Source organism: Theobroma umbraticum, unplaced genomic scaffold (assembly GCF_002168275.2).
Source record: "Theobroma umbraticum cultivar Fairchild unplaced genomic scaffold, ASM216827v3 scaffold_239.0, whole genome shotgun sequence".
NCBI classification, from domain to species: domain Eukaryota; kingdom Viridiplantae; phylum Streptophyta; class Magnoliopsida; order Malvales; family Malvaceae; genus Theobroma; species Theobroma umbraticum.
This window is the reverse complement of record NW_018397279.1, coordinates 136,846-164,677: the sequence shown is the minus strand read 5'-3', so window position 1 is coordinate 164,677 and position 27,832 is coordinate 136,846. Positions and strand designations below refer to the sequence as shown.

The following is a 27,832-nucleotide window of genomic DNA, read 5'->3' as shown; positions in this document are numbered from 1 at the left end:
CGTCCAAAGATGCACACAGAAGTAAACCCTTCCCAATGGATTGGGAGCTGGTGAGAAGCCCAACAAAAACATAATCGAAAGCCCGACCCCGTCCTCGCTCATCAGAACTCAGAATTCAGATAATAACGATAGAACTCAAAACTGTTCCCTTCTACCAAGTAGAAAAATGGCAACAGTCTCAGTATTCTCAACTCCTCTACGTCTTATCTCCAAAACCCCTTTCCACCCTCCTGAAAACCTCTCTTTTCATCCAAACTCTATCCATTTGCAGACCAAAGTCAGCACTTTTTCTTTCAACAACTTAACTTTATCCTTCAAGGAGGGCAAAAATCTACATGGGTTTTGGAAGCTGAAGTCTGCCGAAGAAGAAGAAACAGCTGTTCCTGAACAAGAACAACAACAAGAAGAAACAGCTTCGGCTGAACAACAAGAGTCCGTTTCTGTCCCTGTCTCTCCTTCAGACACTCTCAGAATGTACTTCCAGGTATGGTTTTTTATGCTTTTTTATGTTGTTTTGGTCTGGGGAAACTGAACTTTGGCAATTCAGAGCTGGCTTGTTTTATCTGTGGTAACTACCGTGGATGCTTTTTTGATGTAATAAAGTTGTGCTGATTTGGTGATATAAGTTTGGGTTTTAACTTTTATTTTGTTAGTCAATTTTGTTAAGTTTCATTTTTTTTAAAAGTTATTGAAAGAATTTTTAAGGTGATATATGTATGTATCTTGCAGCTTTAGATAAAAGCCTTCTTAGTAGAAGTTGATTAAGTAATGTGGAATTCTTATTGCATTTCTCAAATGATTGCTGTCTAGATTGTCTGGGTTTGAATTTCAGCAAGAATTAGTTTTTTTTTCTTAGTTCTGCTTAAACGTTTCTCTACTTGTATTTGTTTCTGAATTGTGTAAGTATAATTATTGTTAGTTACTTAAACTATCTCTACTACATGTGTGTCTTTCTATTACTAACTGCATAGAATTTGGATTTTGAAATTGAGCAAGAATTGGTTTCTTTTGACTAGTTTTGCTTGAATTTATGTCTGTATGGTAGGTCACTGATAATCAATCTTGATTGCTTGAAGGCAGATGGAACATTGAATGAAGTTGAAATTCCAAAAGTGACCAAGGCGTTAGAGGTAGAAACTTTTTACCTTTTAACTATTGTGGATATTGAGGCATGGTTTCCCCTAGCTTATTGTCTCTTCTTCCTCCTTTTCTCTTAAAACAGTTAAATATATACGGCATGGTTATGCAAAATGGCTGTTCCTCTTTGTAAAGAATTGTTGAGACCTTTCAAGCTTTAGTGTTCCCTTATTTTATAGTAGCTTAGTGAATTTGAATGTTAGAGATGTATTAAGTTGCACTGATGGGAAGATGGGAGGGGAATGAGTTGAATATTTTGCATTTAGCTTATTGTGAGATTGAACTGATTAGAGCTGCTAAAAGTATAAATCAGAGTGTATAGGATATTTTGCTATTAGCTCTGAACTCAAACGTTAATTTGGTCTATATAGAAGCAAATTATAGCAACATTAAACTGCTAACCAATTGATCATTTGTGATAGGCTGCTTGATAGATTTATCCTCAAATTGATAGTCACCTCTATTTCCACAATGAAGGGAAGGAATCTAACTTAATTGTGTCAGCTAATTCTATATCTAGAGCCTAGAGCTTGAGCTAGTGGTTCACCCAACCTGTAACGATCCAAAAGTGTGGGAGCTCAGTGTTACACGGGGCAAAATGCTACGTTGTCTGTATGTGGTGGGAGCCACCCCTAGAATCCTAATGCTTGATGTGATCCTGGTTCTGTGTGTGATATGTTGGACTTGATGGGGGTGTCAAGGCCTTAACAGAGGGAAAATGTAACGCCTCCAATCCCATAGTGGGAACTTGTGAGGAACCACTATGGCATATTTAGAAACTTAAACCTACACTTGTGAAGCACCTTTTGTGAACATAACCATGATGCCCTTTGGGTCAAAGTGGACAATACCTCAAAGGTTGAGTGATGGTCTCCACACAACTCCTCAGAGGATCGCTTCCTGCTTGGCTAGATTTCAAATCCCTACGTCTGTTTAAGTAGTTACAACTAATTTGACATAGGAAATTTGATGATGCATCTGTTCCTTGTAGGCAGCTGAAGGCATTTCCAACTTGAAGGTTCAAGTCCTTGAGGGTATTGGTACTGTTGAGGTGAGTATTTATTGCTTGTTGCTTCATGCTTGATTTAAGATTCAGTTCACTTCCCATGAGTACCTTCTCTGATCTGTGGTGTCATAAAGCTTGAAATCTTGGTCAAACAAACAAAAATGACATGTTATGATGTATGTGATGGAATGTGGGCTTTTCCTTTCTTGCTGGTTGTTTCATGAAACCTTTCATGCAATCATTAGATTTTCTATGAAACCCTTAGCTCAAAAAGGACTACTAGCTTAGTTTCCAGGGTTTTTTTGCATATTCTTTTATAAGCATTTACATCATAGGCAATGGCCCCTTTTATTCTCTTTTTCAGTTAACAAAACAGACAACAGTTCAAGCAACAGGAGTGGCTTCCAGTTTGGTTGAGATCATACAGGGTGCAGGCTTCAACTTACAAACATTGAATTTGAGTTTTGATGATGAAGAGGATATTCCTGTTTAGATCTTTTATTTAGATTTTAAAACTCACAAAAGAGAAGAAATTGTATCTTGGAAGTCGTCTGCTCTTTTTTTTTATTATTCTCCTTTTTCCATTTTGCCCTTTAATCCAAAAAGATCTTATCTGAACAATTTAATGTCAATGTAGTCCTCGACACAACAGCTGAAAATTTTTTCCCTGTGGATACCTGTTGGAAAAAACCTTTATTTGTACACTCTATTGTTATGTTTGCCTCCTCTTGGGGACATGCAGCATTGCTATAGAGCGACTCAGTATGGAGGAAAGAGATTGAAATTGAAAATTTATTCGAAATGATCTGTAAACCTTTGGTTAAACCACTTGTGATATGTCTGTCTAATGTGGTAGAAGAAATAAGCATAGGCCTCTGTGATTTGGTTCTCTACCAATCAACTAACAAAGCTGATCTAGAGCACTTTTTGGTTTCTTTTCTGCTTTTCATCCGTCAAGCAATGACTCAGGGAGCTACGTCCTTTTCTCTAGAAGTGCCAAAATGTTCATTATACTACACATTGTGTAAGCTGGTCCTAATGCTTCATTCATGATTGCTAAGGCATTCATTAAAGTGGGATGTTATAATTACTAATCCTCTTATCACAACCGTCCATACAGGTCAGTCTCACGATTGATAGATAATTGTATTCAGATGAGTGAACTTGGTGAAAATAAGATTCTTTTTCACTCAATATCAATTGACTAGCTAGATCCATTAGGATTATAAATTTACTGAAAACGAAAATAAAGCTTGTCCCTGAAATGTTTGTGTAGCCAATTTCCTCATCTTCATGTCATGCTCAAGTAATTAAATCAAGGCATTCTGTTCAGAAAGGCCTCAGAACCAACTCATTGCCAATAAAGGGCCCTAAATCCTAAGCAGCCCCCACGCAAGACCTTTGCCCATGCTTCACACCTTCTCACTGGAAGAAAGCTCCAGCCCATGTCCCACTCCAACTCATTACCTGGTTCACTGCAATATCTCTTATCACTCAAAGACATCTCTTATATATATATATATATATATATATATGTTTGTATGTATGTAAAAAATTGAGACCACGTAGCAACTTGATTTGCATTAAATTCCCCAGTGTCAATAAATGGCTTCAATGACTCATATGCAGCTGTGCAGTGCACATACTTCCTTGGTCGAAAGATTTTAAGTTCCTGGTGTTCTTGTGTGTACTAAATACCAGAAGTATGATTTCAGATACCAGCAAGGCTAGTTTTATTAGATTATACAATATAGAATTCATCAACATTCATGACTCAACCTTGTTAAGCACTTGATGATAATAACATGCGGATATGGATTTGGATTTTTTCGTCTTGCTGCGATTTTACCAACCAGGCATTGATCAGGGCACTGTTTACCAAACGGGACCCACCCACCTTGCATTAGAAACTGGATTAACACCTCTGACACAACACACAAGAGGAAGTACATTGACTTTGCAATTGTTTATTATTGAGGATTTGAGTCTGTCTGATATGCGTGATTCTGCAAAACAAAAACATTACAGTAAATACAAAACCAAAACAACTTGAAGCAGATATTACCAAAACTAAACAAGGTCATTAAAATTTAAAAATGCTGACAGTGGATAGATATGAAAGGTGACAGATCTAATCACTTGTACTGACTCCCTTTTTAAAACATTTTGTACAGAGAATAAAAAAGATAAAACAGGGAAAATAATTGACCCTACTCTGAAGAAAGTGAAGGTCTTGACAACAACCAGGAACCAGCACAGCAAAGCTGTAGCTGGCAGCTACTAGCCCAGGAATGATGGACCCTGGATTCTTCTGAAAATGAGAGCCTGCTGCAGTGCTGCTGTCCCTGTAGCTTTTACCTTTGTCCTTGTTTCCTTCTTTATAATCCTTGTGAAAATATCAGATCCACCTCTTCAATTCTGAAGTAACAAATGCTAAGGCAGTTATACTTCTTTGCTTTGTACCTCAAGAAATCACATGTGCAACCATGACTCACTTGCAAGACATCCATTTCCAGCCTTCTAACTCAAAAGGCTTTTGTCCTAAAGCAAGACCAGCTACAAAGTTAGATTAGTTTAATCTCATTCCTTCCTTAATTTTGTTTTCCTTTTCTTCAGATTGGTATCAGAACTTTTGCACTGAAAAAATCTTAAAATATCAAAGCTAAGCTGTTGAACTGTTTAACTGGGGACCAAAAAACCAGCTCATGCTCCCAATGCAAGCACATCGAGATGATTAGTTTGGGTAAAACCTGGAAAACCCGGTAGAGATTCCACCTCAATCTGGCCCACGGCCATGTATAATGATGTTTCTAGTACTTGTTTGTCTCGTTGGTTGTTCGTAAGTGAGCCAACGCATGCTCTGAGAACATACCATTCACTGTTCCAGATAATAAATTTTTCATTGCGGATAGGAGTCCACCCTCCAAAGGTTTGTTTTGATACATTGCATAACAGATAAAGAGAAACAAATATGCCAAAGACGGCTTCAACTTGAAGGATACTGATAGCCTCCATATGATTACCTTTTGCAGGAATCAAATATTATAGAATTAAAATTGCTCTTCAAATGATTTGAGTCATAACTTAATCTAAATTTTATTGAAAATATGATGTAACTTAAAATTTGTTAGTGTGAGTTTCATGACTTGTAGTAACAATTGTTGAGTTTCAGATTTCAAACTCTTGACTCCCATTCCATTCAATTACTTGAAAGTAAAATTTTCATGGCTGAATCATACCTATTACCTTACCCAGTTACCCTGATGCCATTACCAATGCAGATAAGAATGGTCTCGCATCAAGTTTCATAGGTGTTTTGAGCCCACACTTGACTGCTTTAGTAATAGTAAAATTATCAGCCAATCATTCAGAAGTTTGTCATTACATTTTTTGACTTGACATCAACTTCGTATCCACATGCAACTTCTCAGAAAAGGGCCCTAAGCCATGAAGATTTGATAGATTTTTGTCGCATGACCCAACAAGTTTCATTGATTATTTTTTGATCCCTTCACAGTTTAAAGGGTTAGCCTCTTTGAAAATAAGCATTGGATGCCATCACCATCCCAAAGAAAAACATATATTGTCTCATCCCATGTAGCAGCAAATGTTTACTCCATAACAAGGAAGGAAGAAAAAAACATGGAAATGTCAATTTCTAGAATTTCAACAAATTGCATCAACCCCCTCCGAAACCACTGGACCAAATAGGAATATGCTAATGAAAATTTTACAGCTCATCTTTCCTTTTTTTTTTTCTGTCCTTTTATGGGAGGGATTCCATGAACTGATCTTCCGAGGTCATACCGTATATGATGAATCTTGTCAAACTGATCATTCTGACCATTGTTTCATGACATGTGATGTCAAATGTAAAGTAGAAAATAAATAATCCCACTTGCAAGCACGGTTTATAAGTTTTAAATTTGGCCCTTGAGGGAGGGAAGGCTCAAGGCCAGTTGTAATGACAGGCTTTCAAGCTTGGACTGGTTTGCAGCTTTGACAATTGGAACAGTTCAAAACGTTTGATCTTGACAGTAAACAACTGCTTAAATGGATTGTAATGCAAAACACATGCTTCAATTCATGTAAAAGAATGCATCCCTGATCAATCAACACACTGGTACAATAATTACAATTATTCGCTTTTGAAGCTTTTCAGCTCATAAAGTGTCCTTAGACCAAAAAAGTCAGTTTATCCTGTCGTGCTTGACCTACAAAGTGTAATTAACCTCAATTCCCTATTTTTGACAGCATGCAGGGAAGCAATAGCATGATAGAAATTCAAAACATTCACCTCCATTTTTGATATGCTAGAAGTTTCTGAAGTTTTAAGTACTTGTCATTGATCTGAGTATTATTTAAGAATTTGAATCCAAACTACTATGCAAGGAGTATTCTTACTTACTAATCAACTTGATTAATTTATTGAGGTTACATGTTCATCTTTCACTTTGATGACAACATGGGCTGTGTACACATATCCAAAATGCTAGTATTTTGAAGTCAAAGGTACTCCAACTATATATTTAAAAGCGAGTAAACCTACTAAACCAGGATGGTCAGACTTGTTTCCATATTTTAAGTCATGGGAGGGTGGGTTATGGGCCATTGTCCCAAGTCTCAAAAAGACAGACCTTGTGTGCCAGTTAATAAACTATTGATGAAACACACTCTAATGAAGTAATTAGGTATACCACTTTGGCAGACAGGGTCCTTGGGGGCTGGGGCAAGTGCGTTTATCATTGAGTTAGATTTTTTGGGCAGTAAGCCTTAACTAATGCATCAGTAATCTGGTGAAGCTGGCATGCACATTTATTGGACCGAGTAAATAACATCTCTCATCACCGACTGCACCACTATTTAAACCACTAGTCAGTTTCTTGAGTGAAGCATCAAGAGTAGTGAGTAGCAAAGCTCTCCTACCTTTTCTGACTCTTCTTTTCCCCGTTCTCACCATGGCTTTCAAAGCTCTGCTGTTTCTATTGGCCACTCTTCTGCTTGTTGCTACAAGAGTATGGCTACCTCCTTGCTTTTTACACTCGATCACAAAGTTAGGCTTTTATGTTATCTAACTCAAAGACATCTATTTTTTGTTCTTGTAGGTTGCGTCCAATGAGCAGGAAGAGAAGATTGAGGTGATCTTTTAAACAATGTTTACAGCTTATTTTCTTGTCTAGTTAGCAAGAATCTTAAATGTGGTGGTCCAAGTCAATTTAAAGTTGAGCTGATATAAAATTAGACCTGAGGCACAGCTGAACCATTTGAAACAATCTGGTTCTTGTCTTTATTTGGTTAATGGCTTTCTTGAACAATTTTCTGGTTTCATGAGCTGAACTGCCCGAAGAGTTTGTTCTTGAGCTTTATTATTATTCAGTTCCCTCTTCAAAGAACATTGTCAAGCTAGTTTCAATTAACTGGATAGTGGATAACGCACTAGCACTGTTCTTTCTCTCCATAGCATTTTGAAAGCTGCATTTCCGTTCACCAGCGGTTGTACATTGTCCAATCTTTTGCTAATGGGTAGCATCAAACGCACAAAAAAGACCATATTGAGAAAGGATATTGCCTGGTGCATCACTTACTGCTGAACATACTGGCTTTGTGTTTTAGTGGTAACCTTGGCTATTATCTGTTTTGCAAACAAGAAATTATCTGCTTCGAAAATGAACTTACTAGATGAGTTCTTTAGCATTCATTGTTTACTGAAATTGTAGCATATTACTCTGCAGATTAAATATGTTAAAGTTCCTGTACCAGCTGCACCCCCTAGTACCAGTGAAGGCACCACCCCTGCACCCCCAGTTACAACTCCAACTCCAGACCCCCGTACACAGCCCCAAGTCCTGCACCCCAGTCAAGGCTCCTATCCTCCATACAAACCCCAACTCCTCACCCCAGTCAAGGCTCCTACTCCCCATATAAACCCCAAGTCCTGCACCCCAGTCAAGGTCCTACTCCCCGTACAACCCCAACTCCACACCCCAGTCGAGGCTCCTACTCCCCGTACAAACCCCCAACTCCCACACCCCAGTCGAGGCTCCTACTCCCCCGTACAAACCCCAACTCCCACACCCCCAGTCGAGGCTCCTACTCCCCGTAAAACCCCAACTCCCACACCCCAGTCGAGGCTCCTACTCCCCCGTATAACCCCCAACTCCTACACCCCCGGTCAAGGCTCCTACTCTCCCCATATAAACCCCAACTCCTGCACCCCCACCAAGGCTCCCGCTCCCCATTAAACCCCCAACTCCTTCACCCCCATACAAGCCACCAACAACTCCGGCGCCTCCAACCAAGCCTCCGACAACTCCAGCACCCCTTACAAGGCACCACCAACTCCTACGCCTCCTTACAAGGCACCGCCAACTCCTACACCCCTTACAAGCCACCAAGTCCACCATTGCCACCTGTTAGGACAAGAAAGGGTAAAATTATCTCTTTCCCTTACCTTAGTAAAAGCTAATATAAGCTTCCCATAACTTTGCGTAATTTCTTCATTTCTGACAATGAGTTGGACATTTGGTGCTGGCAGATTGCAACCCTTTATGTGAACAAAGGTGCAGATTACATTCAAGGACTAACCTATGCATGAGAGCGTGCATCACATGCTGTGACAGATGCAAATGCGTTCCACCAGGGACATATGGCAACAGAGAAATGTGTGGCAAGTGTTACACTGAGATGAAAACCCACCGCAATAAACCCAAGTGTCCTTGAAAGCCAAACAACACTCGTTGATGTTTCTACGGATATGCTAGCTAAAAGCATGCGGTAATAAGTTTTAGAGAAGGGAGAAAAGGAATGGTTTTCTTGTAATGTGACCACTACTACTAGAAGCTATCAACTTGTCAAATAGTTCAGGGCAATACTCACTCTCTGTGTCTACTGAATTTTATTACGCTAATTGAAGATATTAATATGTAGTGAATGTCCCTTGTTCTTGTTAATGAAAATTTCTATTCCCGAATGAGCAGATGCTAAGTAAATATAGTTGGCAACAATTTGACATTGTTCAAGGCACCTCAGAATTGTACATAATGCACAATTGTGCATAAACAGGAAATCATCTTCTTACGACCTTAGCATCAAATAAGCGATCTCATTTCAAATCTTAATTGGTAGTGAGAAATAGACAAGTTTTTGGATTGAATGGGGCGTTCATATGCCAATTCCTGAATACTGGAAACAATCAAAGAGGTGAACAATGAGGAATTGGCACCGTCAAACCACAAGATAGCAGCAAGGCAAGGTGCTATGGTTTTCTTGGATTTGTCACCAATCTAGCAAAACCATGGTTACAATTTTTCACCTCACGCCACCTTTCTTCCTTGTGCAAGACGTCATAGCTTAAAGATGTGACGAGTAAATAAAAAGACAGGAAAACACTCATCGGTTTCACCTTCTGATCATCAGATGCTAGATGCCTTCTATGCAAACCAGGATAGGATATTTTGCTGCTATTAATACAGAAATCACTAAATATAAATAGTTATAGTACCACATAACATTTAACATAGCAAAGTGAGTGTTATATATCCAGCTCCATTGAGGAGGCAGCAAAGCTCTTGGCTTTCGACAAGGCTGCTGTAATTTTCACTGCATGGTTGGCCTGCTCAATGTTAACCATTTCTGGTCCTGCAGCAGCCGAAACTTCTAGCTGGGCACCAGCCCCGACCCAGTGCTGCACCCAGCGCCCTTGAATCATTTCCAGCTGTGCTGGCAGGAGCAATCGGTGTTGCTATATCATTATTTATCCTTAACGAGGTGGCTTGAATGTCCCATTACCTGCCTTTAGTATATCTTGTTATAGTGCTGCCCTTAAATAGTATTCTTGCATCCTAGAGTGACTTGCATTGTAGCATTTCAGCTAATTACACACGTTTAATTAGTGTCATGTATTACCTTCTGTAATTTATGCCCTCAGTGTATTCATGCTGCTCTTATTTACCTTAAATCATATTTAGACTATATAGTATGAGCATTATATTAAACATGATTCCCCACCCAACAGTTCTCTTGCTCAAAAAAGGTTTGTTTGAATCCCTAAGATTATATTACAAGCATTATATTAAACATGAAATCCGATATTGTCTATGATCAATGTGTAATGCATGAAACATCCGAACATTTAGCTTAATGATTGATGCATGATCTCTTGCACAAACAAGATTTAATCCCTAAAATTATAGTATGAGCATTATACTAGATATGAAATACTATATTTTTTATGATCAATTTGTGATGGATGCAAACATCGATCCAAACATTTAACTCAATGGTTAGTACATGATTTTCTATTTAAATCTTTATTCTTAAAATAAAAAAAAATTATAATAGATGAAAAAATTATGAAATAACAATATAAAAATAAAGGAAAGTTGAAAGATATGATGAATGATCTAAGTGGAAAATTATTGAATATATATAAATCAAGAAATAAATAGCAAAGTGTTGCTTGTTGTCCCTCCCTTCAGGAGTATACCCAAGCTATTAAATGCTATTGGGCTTTTGGCCCAAATATTATTTACGCTTACCGAATTTTAACAATTCTTAATGGGCTAGGTAGGCCTGAGCCTTAGGCCCATATCTGTTAAATCTAACACATTTGTGGCACAAACATAGACCCCAAAGCCGAACCATTTATGTCTGTCTTCTTTGAGTCGGACAATTTTTAGATTAAAAAAATGAAATATAAAACATTTTTAAAGCTTATTTAGATTTGTTTAGTATTTGTAATAAATTTATATAGAAAATAATAGAGAATTATCTCTTATTACGAATTACCATATAATTGAAGATCCATTCTATATCCTTATGTATGACAAGAAAACAAAATTAATTTGTGTTCAAATTCTAAACTTATATTTTCAGTAAAAAAAATTTTTACTAAATTGTTTATTTTAAAAATTAATAAATCAGCTTGTAAATATGTAAGAAATTAATTAAAGATGCTATCGTATTTTGCCAAAAAAAAAAATGAAATACATAACTGACCTTTACGCATTTTGTTATAGACTGAGAAAGAGGACCGCGACCAAGTAGTTTTGGCTACGACAAGGTGAGAAACCAAATTCAGAAAGAAAAAGAAATAGATGGGTAGCGATGGGATCTTGGGCAACAGAGACCCAAAGCGGAGCAAAGCAAGTATACCCAAACGAAGAAAATGGGTGAAGAGAAGAGAAATATGGCTGGTGATCCTTGGAGTGATCCTCCATGCTGTTTACATGTTAAGCATCTTCGACATCTACTTCAAAACACCCATTGTTCATGGCATGGATCTTGTCTCCCCTCGCTTTTTGGCTCCCGCTAAACGCCTCGTTCTCCTTGTTGGTAAAAGCTTTTCTTTTTGGTTCAAATGCATGATTTTTCTATTCAATGAAGTATCTTCGCTGTTGGTTTTTTGTTTTGATTTCAATTTTGTTTAACATGATTTTTAGCGAGGAATGCCTTGTTGAGTTTGACGCAAATTGTGTAATTCAGCTTACTTGGATTGCTTATCATTTATTTGCGTTGAAGTCTTTGGTTGCTAATAGAACTAAAGAGCATTTGGGGAATAATAGCTTTGTACTAAAAGGCTAAGTTTTGACATGGGATGTGGGTCTGAACTACATTTTGTGGAATTCAGTACTGTCATGATGATTGTGCTGCATTCAGTCAAAAGTTTGAATTTTTTTTTCTCAAATGATTTTACTTATTTTTTTTAATTCATTGCAGCGGATGGTTTACGTGCTGATAAGTTTTTTGAGCCGGATTCAGAAGGAAATTTTAGAGCACCATTTTTAAGAAATGTGATTAAAAATCAAGGTAAATGGGGAGTATCCCATGCTCGGCCTCCAACAGAGTCAAGGCCTGGACATGTTGCTATAATTGCTGGTTTTTATGAGGACCCTAGTGCAGTTACAAAAGGTTAACTCTTTAAGCATTGTTGCATCACCGTGAGAGAATTGACCAACATTTTTTCCATTATTAAAGCTCTTCCATTTTGGTTGCAGGATGGAAAGCTAATCCGGTAGAATTTGATTCAGTTTTTAATCGGAGCCGGCATACATTTTCTTATGGTAGCCCTGATATTGTTCCAATATTTTGTGGCGCTTTGCCACACAGCACTTGGAATACCTACCCTCATGAGTTTGAAGACTTTGCAACTGGTCTGCTTACAATTCTGTGAAAGGCAATTTTCTCTTAGATTTTATGAAATCATTCTTAAAGCAAAGAAAGTAGAAAGCTTATAGAGGAAAAAAGAAGGGCTCAGATCAAATTCTTTTTTTTTAAATATTCATCAACTGTTAAATACCTCAGCCAGCATTTTTTTTTCATATTGCCTCATTGCTTCCCATTGTATCTAATTTATTTCTGTTGGGTTAGATTGCATCGATGTGAAATTACTAAACATGTCTTGACACCTTCCAGAAGTTCAAATTGTGCCAATACTCTTATTTGCTTTTGGCTCTCTTGCAATCCTTATATAGTGATGCTCGCATATGTTTGTATTTCAGCTTTTATGCTGCTTACTCATGTTTCATGCATATTGCAATTGATGTTACTGCAGATGCATCCTTTTTGGACGAGTGGTCTTTTGATCAATTTCAGAGCCTTCTGAACAAGTCCAATGAAGACCCAAAGTTGAAAAGGTTACTACAACAAGATAATCTTGTTATATTTCTGCATCTACTTGGTTGTGATTCAAATGGTCATGCACATCGTCCCTTTTCATCCATTTATCTCAACAATGTAAAAGTTGTTGATCGTATTGCTGAACGTGTTTATAATCTTCTGGAGAGTTACTACAAGGACAATTGTACATCATATATTTTCACAGCAGATCATGGAATGAGTGACAAAGGTTGGAGAACTCTTTTATATACTTCACCTTAATTTCATTTAGCTTTTACAGCTATAAGATTAGTAATATGTTAGTTATTTTGCTCAAGGCTGAGTGGCTGAAAGCCTTTTGATATGACACTTAAGCTTGAGACCACCTTGGAGGTAGGTGTGTCTACCATTAGGCTATGCCTTGGCCATAGTTAAATGTAAATTTTATACTAGACTGCAACTAGTTTGCTATGCGTTAGTCTTCCTTCCTTCCTCCATTTCTTTTTTGTTTTCGTTGATAGTTTTCAATTACAGATTCTGACATGATTAGGATTTCATTAATAGGAAGTCATGGGGATGGCCATCCTTCAAACACTGATACCCCTCTAGTTGCTTGGGGAGCGGGCATTAAACATCCCAAGCCAATCACGAGAAGAGACCACTCTGATCATGTTCTTCGGTTTGTTGATGAACATTTGCATGACACCCCAACACCCAAAGAATGGGGCCTTGATGGTATTGAAAGGGTTGATGTTAATCAAGCTGATATTGCACCCCTCATGGTTGTACAACCTTGACAATATATGTTCCTAGTCAAAGTATTTCTTGGAAACATATTTAGCCCACATTGAACTGACATGCTTTAAAATTTTTTATGACAGTCAACTCTTCTTGGTTTGCCTTGTCCAGTCAATTCAGTCGGGAATTTACCCCTTTCTTATGTTGACATGAAAGAGGTGAGTCCAAATATTTTTCATTAATATAACACTTCTTTTGAGATCTGTTTGTTTATGTTCTCTCAAAGATGGGATAATTAGGTTTTCGAATGCAACTAAATAAGTTTTAAGTATAATAAATGGTAGAGAACTGATGAACCTAATTCTGTATTTAATGTTCAGGAAGAAGAAGTTGAGGCTGTGGTAGCTAACACAAAGCAGATTCTTAACCAATTTCTGCGCAAATCACGTATCCTCTTCTTATACTAATCTTAGTGTTTTGTAATATGATACTGCATTAAAGCCTAAGTATTCTTTTCCTTAAACCTTGAAAGAATTTTTTTACAAAGTAAAATATTTGTATATCTATCAAAGGTCAACTGAAGGTCCAACGGTTTTAGAATTATTGTTCCCCTTAAATTTAAACTTAGTTGTGTTGGCTGGAACTCTATGTTTCATGTATTTACTTGGTAATACTATTTTTAAACTTTTTGAGACGTTGACCTCATTTCAGTCCATCAAAATTTTATTCTTCCTTTTTATCCACATTTTCTTTATCAGTTGTCACATAATTTGTTTGATTCTGGTGTTATCATGTGGAAGGGGTTGCAAAGGGTTATGGATTGGCTATTTTCAAATGCATTTTCTTTGACAAACTTAGAAATAAAGCAATCACATTCACTATATTTCAAGCCTTTCAAGCCACTTGCTCAATATTCCTCTATGTTGAATCAAATTGAGGGTTTGCTAATTGCTAGAGACTATAAAGCTGCCATGCAGCTGTCAGAAAATCTCAGAAGCTTGGCACTGGATGGACTTCATTATTTTCAAACTTATGATTGGCTGATGCTGATGACCATAATTACTCTTGGATATATCGGTTGGATGGTCTTTCTCGTTCTTCATGTTCTGCAAGCTTATACTTCATTGTTAGGAGATATAAATAGAAAGAGGGAAGCAGTTCGCCAGCAATATGATACAGGAAAAGTAATGTCTATGTAAGCTTAACCTCTTATAAACTTTACTTTTAGTGTCAAGAGGAGGAAACTAAATGAAAACAAACAAGTTCTTTTCATGAGTTTTATGAAGTTTGAAGCCAAAAGGTTTTCTTTTTCCTGATGCTATGGTTATTTAGATTCTTCAGAATTACCCTATAGTTTAAGCTCACAAGAACTACTCTGTGCTATTAGTTGTGCTTACCCTAGTTTCCTTGTGTGCACCAACCATTTTATCACTTATGCCTACTTTACAATATTTATATCATGATTGTTTTCTTTCAATGCTTGTTTTTGTATTAGTATTTGTAATCTAATGTGCAATTTCTAGAAAAAGGGAAAAAAGAAGCCATTTGTTTCTTCCAGTTTGTTGCTACATTCCTCACATATATCATTCTATGTGGCAGGTTAACCTATGGGGCTGTCTGTTTATGGGAGTACTCAGTGTTCTACTTTTTCTGGAGCGCTCCCCTCCTCTTTACCATGCATATTTTGCCATGACAGTATTTCTCTGGACACAAATCTTTAATGAGTATCAGTTTATAAAAGCACTATGGAGACACTTAAGTGGGAGGAAATTCAACTATGTCATTAAACTTCTGGTCACTGGTGTGGTGTCACTAATCATTCTTGAGTTCCTGGTATAGTAGTAATACATCTGTTCTTGTGATAATTATAAAGTGATAGTTTAGCATTCTTAACAATGTTTTATGGTACCTTGTGCAGGTGCAGAGCTTCGCTGAAAGAAAACTCTATACTTGGTGCTTCCTGGTAGTGGGAGCTGTAGCTTCTATGTATCTTTACAATTTAATTCCTTGGAGATCCGGAATTCCAGTTTTTGCTTGCCTTACTTGTTGGTTCCTGTCTCTATTTACTTTAATGCCAGCAGAAATTCCCGATAATAATAAGTTGGTGTGAGTTGCCTTCCTTGTTCCTCCTTTATTGTGATCTTCTTTTCATTTAAAGAAATCTGAAATGGTTTGACAAAAGAAAATCATCTGGAAGAGGATTAGTAGAACCCAGACTAGTCATGATTTCTGAATAAGTTGTTTAGGAAGTAGTTTGCTCCCAGAGAAACACATGCTAACCTTTATCATTCCCAGAGTGTGTTTCTCTGAGACTTAGTATTTAGGCAGTAGATTGCTTTATGGCTAATGTAATTCTGTCATTGACTCAAACTATGATCTTATAATACTGTTTCCCAGCAAATGGATTTCATCAAATCTTTATGCCAAACGTTAGGGTTTCATAAAATTATTGTTAGTTGATAAAGTTTAATTCTTTAGAAATGATGGAAAATTATAGTATCTGTTCTCTTTGCTTACTTCTATTAGCTATTACATTTGAATTGGTTATGACTGGTTCCTTATGACAATCATGCCTGTAGAATTGCAAGTGGAGGGATGATCATCGTAATAGGATTAACTGCAAAGTGGCTGGACCTGCATACTGATGGGAATAATTATTGGTTAGGTATCTGCATGCACGAAATAAAACAACCTAGGTTCCCTATGCTCTTTCACTTCCAGGTAGGAAACATGTCTCTCTACCTTCTGCTGGAATGAGAAGCTAACCTATCTTGTTAACAGATTTAAAAGTAATTGCTTTTGCTGCTTGAAAATCAGGCTCTTTTGGTCGGGTTATCGTCAGTAATGGTGTTTTTATCTACCTCTCATAGAACAGAGAAGCAAGAACTACACTCAGTACATCAATTGATGAACTGGTCCATTGCGGGTATACTTTTGTAGTCTATGTTCAGGCTCTTCAATAAAGCTGTTATATGGCTTCAGCCCTTTGTAATGTACAAAAGAAACTGTTTGATACTTTTCTGAAAATCATTTTCTTCACATCTGATGCTAATTTTATGTTGTTTAATTTCTGTGTGACTGGAATACCTCAAGATGCTGGCTGTTCCAGGTCAAATGTGTTTTCCACATGTCAAACATGTGCATGCAATGTACATGGGTAACATAATTGATTACGTGGCAGTAGCTACTGAAAACAATAGGTTTTTTTTTTTTTAATTCAGGAAAAAGAGGTGTGAATTTCGAATGTGTATAGTCCACATATTCATTTATTAAATGTTTCACACCTTTGCATCTTCCAGATATCTGTGCTTCACAATGGCTGCACATTGACCAATCAGTAGTATTGGAACTGCAGGCTCATAATTATACAAATAACTTTCAATCATGTACTAGCAAAAGTGTTCATTATGTTCCATCTATGTTTTCCCTAAATATTTGTTTTTTGTAGGTTGCTCAATGGTCCTCCCATTGTTTTCCAATAATGGTCTCTTGTCTAGGCTCAATTCTATATTTCTTGGTTTCGCACCAACATTCCTTCTACTATCTATTGGGTATGTCTCATTTTAAACTTCTGTCATCATGGTGCTCAATTGACAGTATTCTGCAAATGGAGAATTTGATGAATATTATGATTTTTCCCCCTTTGCTCTGAAACCTGTGCAGATATGAAGCTGTCTTCTATGGTGCACTTGGTCTTGTACTAATGGCATGGATACTGTTTGAAAACTCACTTCTTTACTTGAGTAAAGTGAAAAAATCTTCTGCTTCTAGAAAGAATTTGGAAGAACATTTCTTTCTGGAACATGAAGTTAGATATTTGCAGCTGTCCGATGTGAGAATTCCATTAACCTTTGTGAGTCATCTTTGCTCCCTGTTCCGTAGTTCTCCGCCAATATTTGCATCAGTTTTGAATTTTTTTCTTCATGTATTTCCTCTTAGGAGTTGTGATTGCTATAGGCACTTGGATAAAGTAGCTACTTATGTCTGTGATAAATAGTGCCAGTAGCAAGTTTATTCATTAAAAATTCTTATATGAAGGACTGATTTCTCTTCCTTTAACTTTGGATGAAATACATTTTCACGCAGACCACTGAAAACTGACAGTAGAAACAATAATGTTGAACTGCTTTCCCTGCCCATTTTGTTGCTGTTCCACCACCCCCTCCCTCTCTTTCTGTCCGACAAAGTGTTTTTAAGAAAAAATCTCTTCACATTCTGTCAGAAAGGAATATGTGTTGCTTAGTTTAGAGGATTTTACAGTTTTTTATTCACATGGCACTGATGGCTGTCTTTGCTAGATGGTTTTATTTAACGTGGCCTTCTTTGGGACGGGAAATTTTGCAAGTATTGCAAGTTTTGAGATTTCCTCTGTCTACAGGTTCATCACTGTGTTCAGTGTAAGTAATAGTTAAGCTACCAAAATTATCTTTATAGTTTCTTCTTGGAAACCCTGCTGAAATAATTTACTTTTGACTGCAGCCCTTTCTGATGGCAGCCCTCCTCATCTTCAAGTTATTCATACCATTCATGCTTGTCATGTAAGTTTCCTGGTTTGCAAAAGTGTCAAAATGATCAGTGATGCTTCAATGACGCCTTTAGGCTTCCATGACCATCTTTTCTATCACTAGTTTTATGCATGCTATGTTACATTTTGGTTCTCTTTATGTGCTATTATTAACTTTGATCTCTTTCCATAAAAACTCATTAACTGTTTCTCCATAACTTTAGAAACTTCATCTGGCTTCAAAATCCTTGAAACACGGGAAGCACATCTTTTGAGTGAATGATCCATAAGTTTTTTAATCTACAAAGATGATTAGTGGCTAAAGTGCCATGTTTAATCTTGGTTTCTCATTCTTATTTAAGCTTAAAATATCTATAAGAACTATAATAACTTTAGGTCAGAAAATGAGGGCTTTTCAGTTGGAATATAGAAAATAACACTAACTATAAACATCCCTTTTCTAATTGAAGTCCTTAATATCTGAAAATTATCTTGTGTTTATAATCATGTGTTGTTTTTATGTGGTTCTACTTGTTCTTTGGTTGAGAGAACAAAGTTTGATTGTTACTTTTTCAAAATACAGATGTGCATTCAGTGCAATAACCAAACTACTCCAAATTCCACGATTGGGATGCTATTTCCTTGTGATTTTGTTTTCGGATGTGATGACCATCCACTTCTTCTTCCTGGTAATACATTTTTCCAGAAATAAAGTTTGGTGGAGTCAATTCTATTGGTTGATTGTTTAGTCTCTTTTGAACCTTGCTTTGCTTGTTATAGTTATTTCCTGAAGGCCTCACGAATTTGCTACTGATTAACAGGTGAGGAACACAGGAAGCTGGATGGAAATTGGTAATAGCATCAGCCATTTTGGAATTGTGAGTGCACAAGTTGTGTTTGTGCTACTACTTTTTGCTCTCACAAATATATACACAAAGGATATCCAAATTAGATCAGCTAGCCCAGCCTCTCGGAAAGCAATGTGATTCACAAGAAACTAGGCTTTGATGCATTAGAATTAGGTACACAATTTCTATTTGTAAGGTGAACACTTTTAGAATCAGATTGTGGCTTTCAAGGACTTTGGAGCAGCCTTCATCTGAGTTTTTCTTTTTGATTCTTTTTTTACAATGATTTCTGTTAGCTTGTGTGTGTAAATTTGAAATTTTGACCAATGGGATTTTCCAAGTTCTTCCCATTCATCGATATGAATCATTTTGGTCTTTGTTAATTGAAGTTGCCTTGCCTTTGGCTTTGCTTTGTCCTTTGCAATTTGAAGCATACAGAAATGTTTATATCTTTGACTTCTTCTTCACCTTGCCGTAAAAGAAAGGGTGTAGGCATCTGATGCTTGCTTTCGTGGCTGTGGAAATAGCTTTCAACGTATGCACAGGTGTGAAAAGAAGAAGGAATCTTGGAATTCACAACGGATGACCTTTTTGGTTTTTGATGATTCAACAAAAGTTTCGAATAAGATTCATAAAATTTTTTTCATTCCTGTATTATTTACATGCGAGATCATTGTCTCCCTATTTCCATTTCAGACATTTTATGCATTTAACTAACCTGATTGATCATCTCTTTCTCTGACCGGCTACTCCATTGTTGACAGAAGGAATAGAACCCAACTTTTACCTGAAAAAACATCTACTAAAGCTATATGCATGGATTCATGGAAATAATTCAGTTTGAAGTTGAATATCCGAGAATCCGTCAGGGCAAGGTCATCATGCATTCCGTGTACCTAAACCTCATCATAGACTAAAGACTTGAACTGGATGCAACAGAAACTTCCGCACATGAGTAAGTCTTGGGAAAACATATAACTCTGAAAGAAAGTCAAAACAGAAACTTACTGCAAAGGAAAACAATGTTCAATTTCCTAGCATCTTCACTACTAGGGACAGCGCATTTTCCTCTCCAAAGTCTCAAAGTCTACGAAACTGCCCAACTTCAACCCGGAACTGAAGAAAAAGGCAGAGGAAAAAGACTGACTTTATATCGCTGTACAATTTCCTCATGCCCATGGATGTTATTATTATCTCTAGTCTTCCTGTTAGCTAGCCAAAGATCAAACCATAGCAAACAAGATGAACCAATTGTAAGTTGAGAGTTTCATTCCTTTCTTGTTTTGATAACTAAAAAGGACTGTTACTTTCCCTTTATTAACCATGCTTTTGTACTTTCTTTATTTTCTGCTCTCAACTACAGATTCAGCAGTGGCTCAGAAGTAGCAAGTTTCGTGGTGAGCTCTGGGCTGCTCAAACTTTCATGGGCTAAAAACTTGGATTGTTATGGAGGAGTGAATTTAAATGAGCAGCATACTTTGGGTTTCCCTTTGAGATATAAAGCTTATCAAGAAGCTAAATTTAACATCATTGCTTTTGTCACTTCTCCTATTTGCACCAAATCCCACCTTCAAGAAGCAGAGTTGGTTTCATCTACAGCTCTTAGGGAGACTTTTCCTTTGGCTGAATTCTTACGCAGTAACGGTAACTCCTCTATTCACAAAGAAGCAATTATGCTTTTTGGTGGTCACATGAATGAGCTCTTGCAACTGAAAAATCAGGTACGCTTCTACTGTGTTTAAACTGTAAATGCTGGATAAATCCCAGTCTAGATTACAACTGGATCAAATAGCTAGGCAATTAGTCATTCCCTGGAGGGAATATGTTAAAATATAGGAAGAAGTTCAGTGACAAAAGTCTTGCATTTTACCCTGACCACAAATTTGGTAATAGTTCAATGGTTTCCTTTTTATAAAGTGATAAATGTGAATCTGTTAAATCAAGTTTTGCGTCAACTTTAGGCTCAAATTATTTCTAGCTTAATGAATGAAGTGTGAAAATGAGGGTATACTGATAATGTTATATCTTAATTTATGTAGTATCGTAGCAGTTCCAAACCCTTAATTGTAACTGGACATTCTTTAGGAGGATCTGTTGCCTCTCTCTTCACCTTATGGCTGCTAGAGAGCCTCGATGTGTCGGCTGCAAAACGCCCACTCTGCCTCACTTTTGGTTCACCCCTTGTTGGCGACAAAGGCTTTCAACAATCCATTTCAGAACATCCGGCATGGACTTCTTGTTTCCTCCATGTTGTCACGGGCAAAGACTCTATCCCAAGACTCTTCATTCCTCCCCATAATCTTCACACCATGGGCTTAACTTCACAACCCGATTTCTACAGGCCTTTTGGTACATTTCTTTTGTGTTTTAATATGGGATGTATATGTTCTGATAACCCCGAAGCAATTTCAGAACTGCTGGTAGCAATGGGAATGGGAGGTACCAGGAATGAGGAACAACTGGTTGTTGATTATGGGAAGATTGTTGAACAACTGGAGTCCTGGATAATCTTCAAAGGAATCTCGCAGCTTAGCGAATTTATGCCAAATTCACTTCGGGCAGGGACAATCTTACTGTTGGAAGCAATTGGACTCCAGAAAAGACAGGTAGATCAATTTCATTTCACCTTATGTGATCTGGTACATCGCTCTTTCTTTATTGAGTTACTCAGTTTTCTCTCATGTCAAAAACAAAAGAATAGCTTGACAATGCATAACCTAGGATGTTGTAATTGAAGCGAAATTTAATTTGTGTCATCAATTGTTTCAAAAAAAAAAAGTTCCAAAATCTCATTTCTGATCTAATGTCTATCTGAATTTTGTAGCAGCAGCAGCAGCAAAACAATGACTTTGACAAACTCATTGAGAAATTGGAGAAGCTGGAAGAGAGTTGTATGTTAAACAAGAGGAAGGTTTTTGACCCTGCCAAGAAACTAAATGACATAAAAATCAAAATGGCCTTTCTGGAATGGTATAAGAAGGTTTCCAAGGCAGAAGAAATAGGTTACTATGATTGTTATAAGAACCAGTTCTCTAAAAGGGACAGAGACATTGTCAAGCTCAAGAAATTTCTTACAAACTACTGGAAAGAAATTGTTGCCCAAGCTGAGAAAAAACCTCACAAAGATGGGGTTTACTTCCGAACCCGGTGGCTGTATGCTGGTACAAACTATAGAAGAATGATTGAGCCACTTGATATAGCTGACTACTACAAGGCTGGCCAAAAGAACTATATAAATAATGGCAGATCAGATCATTATAAAAAGATGGAGCAGTGGCTGGAGGAAGCTGAAAAACAAAGCGGCTTCTCTATCAACTCGAAGAAACAAAATGTGGATGTTATTCTAACATATGATTCTTGCTTTTGGGCACGCGTGGAAGAGGCTCGAATATGGTGCAAGACACTAGAAAATGCAGATGCTACTATAACCGACAGAGGGTCATCAAGACAGAACCTAATGAAGTTTGAGCTGTATGTTATGGAACAAATCAAAAAGTCTGCAGTATCTTCAGAAATTTTCCTGAAAGACAGCAGCTTTATGCAATGGTGGAAAGAGTATGAGAAGATTATAGAACCTTACCACAATTTACCATTGACTGACTTCATGAAAAATTGTAAATACCACCAGTATGGAAGCGAGTGCTTGGTACTCAGCCTAAAAATATAGATATTACAACTTGGTCTCTACTTCAAGCCTTGGGAGATCAAGCTAGGGAATGGAAAAAGGTTATCCCCTTTGTTGTGTAGTCATAGATTTAGTGAACCTCCTCTGCATGAACAAAAAAAAAAAATCTTATAGATCAGACACAACACCTAAACCTAAGTCCATCCACTTTGTCATCAATTATTATGTAATTCCACAGGGGATCGCCATGAATAAAATAGAAATTACTAGTGTTGCTTGCCTGAAGCAAGTTCAGTGTAATGTTACACTGGACATCTTGTTGAATGACCTTGCCAAAATGCATCTTCTCCTATAAGAAATCTTAAGTAGTCAAAGCTTATGGTTGGTTCCCTTCTTTCATAATGCCAAATATCACAGAATTAGTTGGATATATGGAATATATAACAGGTTCTGTTATATGCAATCAAATCTTAAATTTAATTATATATAGAACAGATAACAGTTTCTGTTAATGCAACATAATAAAGAAAGGTAAAAAACAATAGAAAAAGTAAGAGTAAAAATGCCTGGCGCATCCCAACACTAGCCTGATAAGAGATAAATTCCAACTCTGGGAAAATGAAACTCCATATAGCAGATTGAAGTGACTACTCTATTAAACATTTGATTCAATCAAATGACAAAAATCTAATCTATGAGTTCAAAAAACCATGAAGTTGTTACACAAATCTTTCAAATCAACACAGCCATTATTACCTAAAACTTTGAACAACAAAAGCAAAAAACTGTTATCATCTCATTCTCATGATTAGCTTTACCTGATGAGCAGGCCTACAATATCATTGGTGATAGATTGTAAACGGTGGGGCCATTCCCTTGGCAAGATCTAGCTGTGTTTTCATGGCAGAATGGGAATGAGCTGTTAAATGTAGACACAAACTAAACCTAGCAACAACCCAGCTTTCAGTGGGACCAACAAGCACATGCACATGAAACAGAAAATGTGACCTAATCTTTGTTTTTAAGGTCTGATTGACAATGGAATATTTGGGATTTTGATCTTTAATTAATTAATTTATCTTTCCCTTGCTGGTACAATTTGGCATTGAATTAGTTGGAAGGGAAATATGTAGATTTGGAGATATTAAAAGAAGCTTTTCTTGAAATAGGAAACTCTTTGGCAGGCAAAGGAAAATTGCAGCTAGTTCAATTATTATTTGCAGTGTTCCAGGTGGCCTGGCCTTGTTTCAACTTTGTATCGCTGTATCTGTCACAGGATCATTGAAAGTATCATGTATAAGTTTTTAAATTTGTGTCAACGGAAGAATTGGAGAAAGGCAACAAGATTTTCAATGACTTCACTCTAAATTGTTTTCATTCAGATGACATCTAATATAATCCTCTTTTTATCTTTAGTAAGCATAGCACTAACCTTGCTTTACTCCGAAGAATCCAATTTGTAACTCAACTTTACGGGAGAAACCTCCTCTAATTGTTGTGCACCTCACGTGTATAAGCAAGAGATGAGGTGAATTAGAGTTCGAAGACATGTATGCTTAATCAAGTTGAAACTAATGTTGGAGTTTCATGCAAGATTTGGCTATTGGTCTTCTTCCTACATTTGTCAAATTGGATTTTGATTCAAATTCGAGTTTCATCTTGAACCTTGATAAAATAGATAATGGGCTTGGGTTAACTCATTTTGCACTCCTAATTGAAAACTCAAACATATGAGATGATGAAGGATTAAAATTTGGGTTTTTACTTCATATATTTAATTGGAGAAAAAAAACAATGAATACACCTGAGACAGTATTTATGCAAAGGAGTGCGAGCTGGAGGGAGAAAACAATAAATTGGAAGCTTTGAAAAGCGCCGCTGCTTTTAGTATAATACAAGGAAAGACAGGAAGCGGAGAGAGGGCCCATTAAAGGCTTACGCGTTGAACCAATTGCGGGTGGGCAAACCATGATCCTTCATGTGATGGACGAAATATGCGTCAAATACACCGTTGCTTTGCTGCCCCTTTTTCTCTCCTAATTTAAATATCAAAATGGTATTGTTTTCTTTCTTCCAATTCAGCGTTGCAGATCTCCACAAAATCCAGTTGTATGATAGCCGTATGATCGTGACTGCTGGCCCACATGGCCACTACCCCAAGTCCCAACACATTCCCATTACGCCCACTTCATGTTTCGCACCATCCACACTCTAGAGCTAAGAGTTCAATCCGTCTAACTCCAACCATACAAATGAAAGAACTTGATTTTTCCTTTTCAGAGTAAAATATAGCATCAAGCTGAGTTTTCATGCATATAAGACATAAGTACAATTTGATCAAAGTTAGAGCCATTCTTAACCATGGAGCCCTTTCTTACCGCTAAGTACAAAATCATGCTGTTGTTGGGTGATACGCAGCTTACTCATGTCTTAAATTTTGTTTTGAGACAGTGTTACGACAATCGACTTCAACTCATAACTATTCAATCTTTACTTTTAAACCGCTTTTGTCGCAGCGTCACATTCTTATCAACGGCTGAGATTTCATCACTTGCATAAATTTAACTGGATCCCTTTCCCGGCGCCACGCATCTCGTGATTGGAGCTTCCCTTGGTAAAAATAACAGTAAAAATAAAAGACAACAGTTAAAAAGCCCTGTCCCATCTTCTAATCTACCGCGTCACTTCCCACTTTCAACTCTCCAGCTCAAAGCTCAAGTCTTAAAGCTCCTCACTTCTCTCTCTCATTCTTTACTCTCCCTCAAAGTTTAGCCCTAGCCTCTGCCCTGCCCTGCTCTTCTCTGCTCTGCTCAACTCAGCTCGACCAATGGGGCAGTCATCACCACCGCCGCCGCCGCCGCCTCCCTCGCTGCTGGTTGTTCTCCTCTTACTCTCCTCCACCGCATTGCTTTGTGAATCAAGGTTAAGCTTAGATTACTACTCTAAAACCTGTCCAAGTTTCAGCAAGATCATGCAAGAAACCATAACCAACAAGCAGATCACCAGTCCCACAACAGCCGCAGGAACCCTCCGGCTTTTGTTCCACGACTGCCTCCCTAATGGATGTGACGGTTCTGTTCTCATCTCCTCCACTGCATTCAACAAGGCTGAACGTGACGCCGACATCAACCTGTCTCTTCCTGGAGATGCCTTCGACCTCATTGTACGTGCCAAGACTGCCCTGGAACTCTCCTGTCCTAACACCGTCTCTTGTGCTGACATCCTCGCTGTCGCCGCCCGTGACCTTGTTACTATGCTTGGTGGTCCATACTATGATGTTTATCTGGGACGTAAAGATTCAAAATTTTCTCAAGCTTCTTCAATAGAAGGGAACCTGCCTAAGCCCAACATGGATATGTCGCAAATTTTCAACCTTTTTGCAGCAAGAGGGTTCACTATTCAAGAAATGGTGGCCCTAAGTGGGGCACATACAATCGGGTTTTCTCATTGCAAAGAGTTTAGCTCAAACATTGGCAATGATACCCATTACAATCCAAGGTTTGCTCAAGCATTGAAGCAAGCTTGTTCAGATTATCCAAAGAACCCAACTTTATCTGTTTTTAATGATATCATGACTCCCAACAAGTTTGATAACTTGTATTTTCAGAACTTACCAAAGGGTTTGGGGATTTTGGAATCAGATCATGGGTTGTATAATGATCCTAGAACACAGCCGTTTGTGGAATTGTATGCGAAGGATCAAAACAAGTTCTTTCAAGATTTTGCTAGAGCTATGCAGAAGCTTAGTGTTTATGGGATCAAGACTGGGAGGAAAGGAGAGATTAGGCGCAGGTGTGATGCTGTTAACTGAGTTTTTGGGCTGATATTATTGTCTGAGGTTTTTTTCCTTTTACTGAATTCTTTCTGGTGTTTTAAAGATCTTTTGAAAATACTTATGTATACTTGCCTTTGTTTGTACCAATTATCACATCAGGCTTAAATTTATACATATTTATTAAATCTGTGTTCTGGGTTTAAAGTTCCTATGCCTTTTTCTTTTTCTTCAGTTCTGGTGGTCCTGGATTTGCCTGATTCTGTTTTACTTGTTTGTAAGATTCACAGAAAGAGCTGATTTCAAGTTTTTGTGTAGTATAATCAGAAACTTAATTTGGGAGATTGTTGATGAATTGAAAGAGGGGATATGATAATCCTGAAAATAACTAGACAGATGCCTTTTTTTGGGGTTTAGGAGTTGATGATGTTGGATTGTTTACTTTTGTCTGTTCTCTTTGTCTTCTTCAAGAAATAGATTAAGTACTAGTTTAGTCATCAATTTGAAATGTTAATGGTGTCCTGTTTTATATATTTGATGATGCGTTAATCCATGCACTAAATCTTTTTCTCAACCTGGGTACTCACATTGTTGCACCTGCTACCATGTGGGGTTGTTAATTTTGAAATGCAGAATTGAAAATTTATCCGTACTTTTCTGTCATGTATGTTCCCTGAATTTAACAGCCAAAGAAAGAAACCATTTCCAAGAAAGCAACCTGATTTTGGATGCAGCTGTGGTTTATTACTGGAGTTTGAAAACTATTTTGAGGATTGGAACTTGATTGAAATTTGAAACTGGCAGCTATGGATGACACTTTTCAATCCAATGTCTTCAAAGTTTGAGCATCCAAATGATGAACCGCCTTTTTACCTTCCACCCCAATTATTTCAGAATTGTAACAGCAACTACCATTCCAACAGCATTAAGGAACATAATCGCATTGTGAAGAGAACTGATAGTTGAACTTAAAGACTGCAAGTTTAGGTACATACGGAAGTCATGTGATTCTTCATTTTGTTTCTCTTTACCAGAGGAGAAATCCAGTTTACATGGATATGTTTTCAATGCTTGAATTGTTTCTTATCCAAGCCTTGGACAAGTTCTACTTCCCACCTGCTAACGAGGTTGGTTCGGCTGTATCATTTCAATTCACTGTTATGAGAAACCCTTCCCAGATTTTGTTGATGTACTGAAAGGAAACAATAAGCCATAGAAACGGAAAATGCCTACATGGAAGACAAAAACTACAGTAGAATAGACACATTAACCAGACGTTGATAAATTAGCTTTTCTGTACTGCATCATTTAATTGTCTATTCTCTGATCAGATAGCCCTGCACCACAACCAATTAGCACTTGACACTGACCAGACAACTTTGTCCCCTAGAAAGGAAGAAAACTTGCTGCAATTCTTTTGATGCTAGTGGCTATCATAGACTTGCCGACGATATTTTTAAATTTGAAGGGCCAGAGAGGAGTTATTACTCAAGTGTGCCAAAATGTTACCGTTGAGAGCATTTCCAGACAGGTTTATCACCCCCAACAACCTCAAATGGTAGCCATAAGTTTTTTTCTCTCCATTTCTGCTCGAAGACATGAAATT

General features: G+C 37.4%; 5 protein-coding genes and 1 long non-coding RNA gene across 8 annotated transcripts; 5 read left to right on the top strand and 1 right to left on the bottom strand.

The window, feature by feature from the left end:
- Window positions 1-4: 4 nt before the first annotated feature.
- Window positions 5-2,845, top strand: LOC110427845 (Heavy metal transport/detoxification superfamily protein). Its single transcript, XM_021443471.2, has 4 exons — window positions 5-484; window positions 1,077-1,130; window positions 2,129-2,188; window positions 2,508-2,845. Exons 1-4 carry the CDS (start codon window positions 167-169, stop codon window positions 2,634-2,636), a joined length of 561 nt encoding a protein of 186 aa, XP_021299146.1. The 5' UTR covers window positions 5-166; the 3' UTR covers window positions 2,637-2,845.
- Window positions 2,846-7,007: 4,162 nt separating this feature from the next.
- LOC110427765 (Gibberellin-regulated family protein) lies at window positions 7,008-9,116 on the top strand. The gene is made up of 7 exons (XM_089785543.1): window positions 7,008-7,158; window positions 7,249-7,281; window positions 7,876-8,029; window positions 8,298-8,338; window positions 8,384-8,462; window positions 8,521-8,571; window positions 8,679-9,116. Exons 1-7 carry the CDS (start codon window positions 7,102-7,104, stop codon window positions 8,861-8,863), a joined length of 600 nt encoding a protein of 199 aa, XP_089641669.1. The 5' UTR covers window positions 7,008-7,101; the 3' UTR covers window positions 8,864-9,116.
- Window positions 9,117-11,138: 2,022 nt separating this feature from the next.
- LOC110427709 (sulfatase and phosphatidylinositolglycan class N domain-containing protein) lies at window positions 11,139-19,217 on the top strand. Its single transcript, XM_021443267.2, has 18 exons — window positions 11,139-11,476; window positions 11,861-12,052; window positions 12,139-12,294; window positions 12,696-12,989; window positions 13,304-13,521; window positions 13,621-13,695; window positions 13,858-13,924; window positions 14,336-14,661; window positions 15,077-15,310; window positions 15,396-15,583; window positions 16,057-16,198; window positions 16,295-16,403; window positions 16,926-17,028; window positions 17,141-17,330; window positions 17,776-17,874; window positions 17,957-18,015; window positions 18,565-18,670; window positions 18,803-19,217. The coding sequence occupies exons 1-18, from the start codon at window positions 11,239-11,241 to the stop codon at window positions 18,965-18,967; spliced, it is 2,961 nt and encodes a 986-aa protein (XP_021298942.1). The 5' UTR covers window positions 11,139-11,238; the 3' UTR covers window positions 18,968-19,217.
- Window positions 19,218-19,584: 367 nt separating this feature from the next.
- LOC110427711 (uncharacterized) lies at window positions 19,585-23,355 on the bottom strand. Of its 2 annotated transcripts, XR_016352134.1 has the most exons (4): window positions 23,273-23,355; window positions 22,735-22,803; window positions 22,410-22,598; window positions 19,585-19,809 (listed from the first exon to the last, which is right to left on the bottom strand). It is a non-coding gene; the product is annotated as an uncharacterized LOC110427711 (long non-coding RNA). The 2 variants fall into 2 exon arrangements; XR_016352133.1 differs by lacking the exon at window positions 23,273-23,355 and having other exon boundaries at window positions 22,735-23,204.
- SAG101 (senescence-associated gene 101) lies at window positions 19,847-22,726 on the top strand. 2 transcript variants are annotated; one of them, XM_021443269.2, is made up of 4 exons: window positions 19,847-20,082; window positions 20,193-20,550; window positions 20,869-21,435; window positions 21,657-22,726. In XM_021443269.2, the coding sequence occupies exons 1-4, from the start codon at window positions 20,072-20,074 to the stop codon at window positions 22,494-22,496; spliced, it is 1,776 nt and encodes a 591-aa protein (XP_021298944.1). In that variant the 5' UTR covers window positions 19,847-20,071; the 3' UTR covers window positions 22,497-22,726. The 2 variants fall into 2 exon arrangements, with proteins under 2 accessions (XP_021298944.1, XP_021298943.1); XM_021443268.2 differs by having other exon boundaries at window positions 19,848-20,082; window positions 21,654-22,726.
- A 1,776-nt stretch (window positions 23,356-25,131) lies between the features above and the next one.
- On the top strand, window positions 25,132-26,433 carry LOC110427746 (peroxidase 31-like). The gene has a single exon (XM_021443329.2). It carries the CDS (start codon window positions 25,282-25,284, stop codon window positions 26,263-26,265), a length of 984 nt encoding a protein of 327 aa, XP_021299004.1. The 5' UTR covers window positions 25,132-25,281; the 3' UTR covers window positions 26,266-26,433.
- The last annotated feature ends 1,399 nt before the right edge of the window (window positions 26,434-27,832 follow it).

What these genes read in the sequence shown, in the direction of transcription:
- LOC110427765 (XM_089785543.1), top strand. Translation starts at nt 7,102, where the DNA reads ATGGCTTTCAAAGCTCTGCTGTTTCTATTGGCCACTCTTCTGCTTGTT. An exon ending in AGCAGGAAGAGAAGATTGAG is followed by an intron (nt 7,282 to 7,875) that starts GTGATCTTTTAA and finishes ATTACTCTGCAG; the next exon opens with ATTAAATATGTTAAAGTTCC. An exon ending in CTATCCTCCATACAAACCCC is followed by an intron (nt 8,030 to 8,297) that starts AACTCCTCACCC and finishes CCGTATAACCCC; the next exon opens with CAACTCCTACACCCCCGGTC.
- SAG101 (XM_021443268.2), top strand. An exon ending in TCTTGCAACTGAAAAATCAG is followed by an intron (nt 20,551 to 20,868) that starts GTACGCTTCTAC and finishes TAATTTATGTAG; the next exon opens with TATCGTAGCAGTTCCAAACC. An exon ending in TTGGACTCCAGAAAAGACAG is followed by an intron (nt 21,436 to 21,653) that starts GTAGATCAATTT and finishes TGAATTTTGTAG; the next exon opens with CAGCAGCAGCAGCAAAACAA.
- LOC110427746 (XM_021443329.2), top strand. Translation starts at nt 25,282, where the DNA reads ATGGGGCAGTCATCACCACCGCCGCCGCCGCCGCCTCCCTCGCTGCTG.
- LOC110427845 (XM_021443471.2), top strand. Translation starts at nt 167, where the DNA reads ATGGCAACAGTCTCAGTATTCTCAACTCCTCTACGTCTTATCTCCAAA. An exon ending in CTCTCAGAATGTACTTCCAG is followed by an intron (nt 485 to 1,076) that starts GTATGGTTTTTT and finishes GATTGCTTGAAG; the next exon opens with GCAGATGGAACATTGAATGA. An exon ending in AGGGTATTGGTACTGTTGAG is followed by an intron (nt 2,189 to 2,507) that starts GTGAGTATTTAT and finishes TCTCTTTTTCAG; the next exon opens with TTAACAAAACAGACAACAGT.
- LOC110427709 (XM_021443267.2), top strand. Translation starts at nt 11,239, where the DNA reads ATGGGTAGCGATGGGATCTTGGGCAACAGAGACCCAAAGCGGAGCAAA. An exon ending in CCCTAGTGCAGTTACAAAAG is followed by an intron (nt 12,053 to 12,138) that starts GTTAACTCTTTA and finishes TTTTGGTTGCAG; the next exon opens with GATGGAAAGCTAATCCGGTA. An exon ending in TCATGGAATGAGTGACAAAG is followed by an intron (nt 12,990 to 13,303) that starts GTTGGAGAACTC and finishes TTTCATTAATAG; the next exon opens with GAAGTCATGGGGATGGCCAT.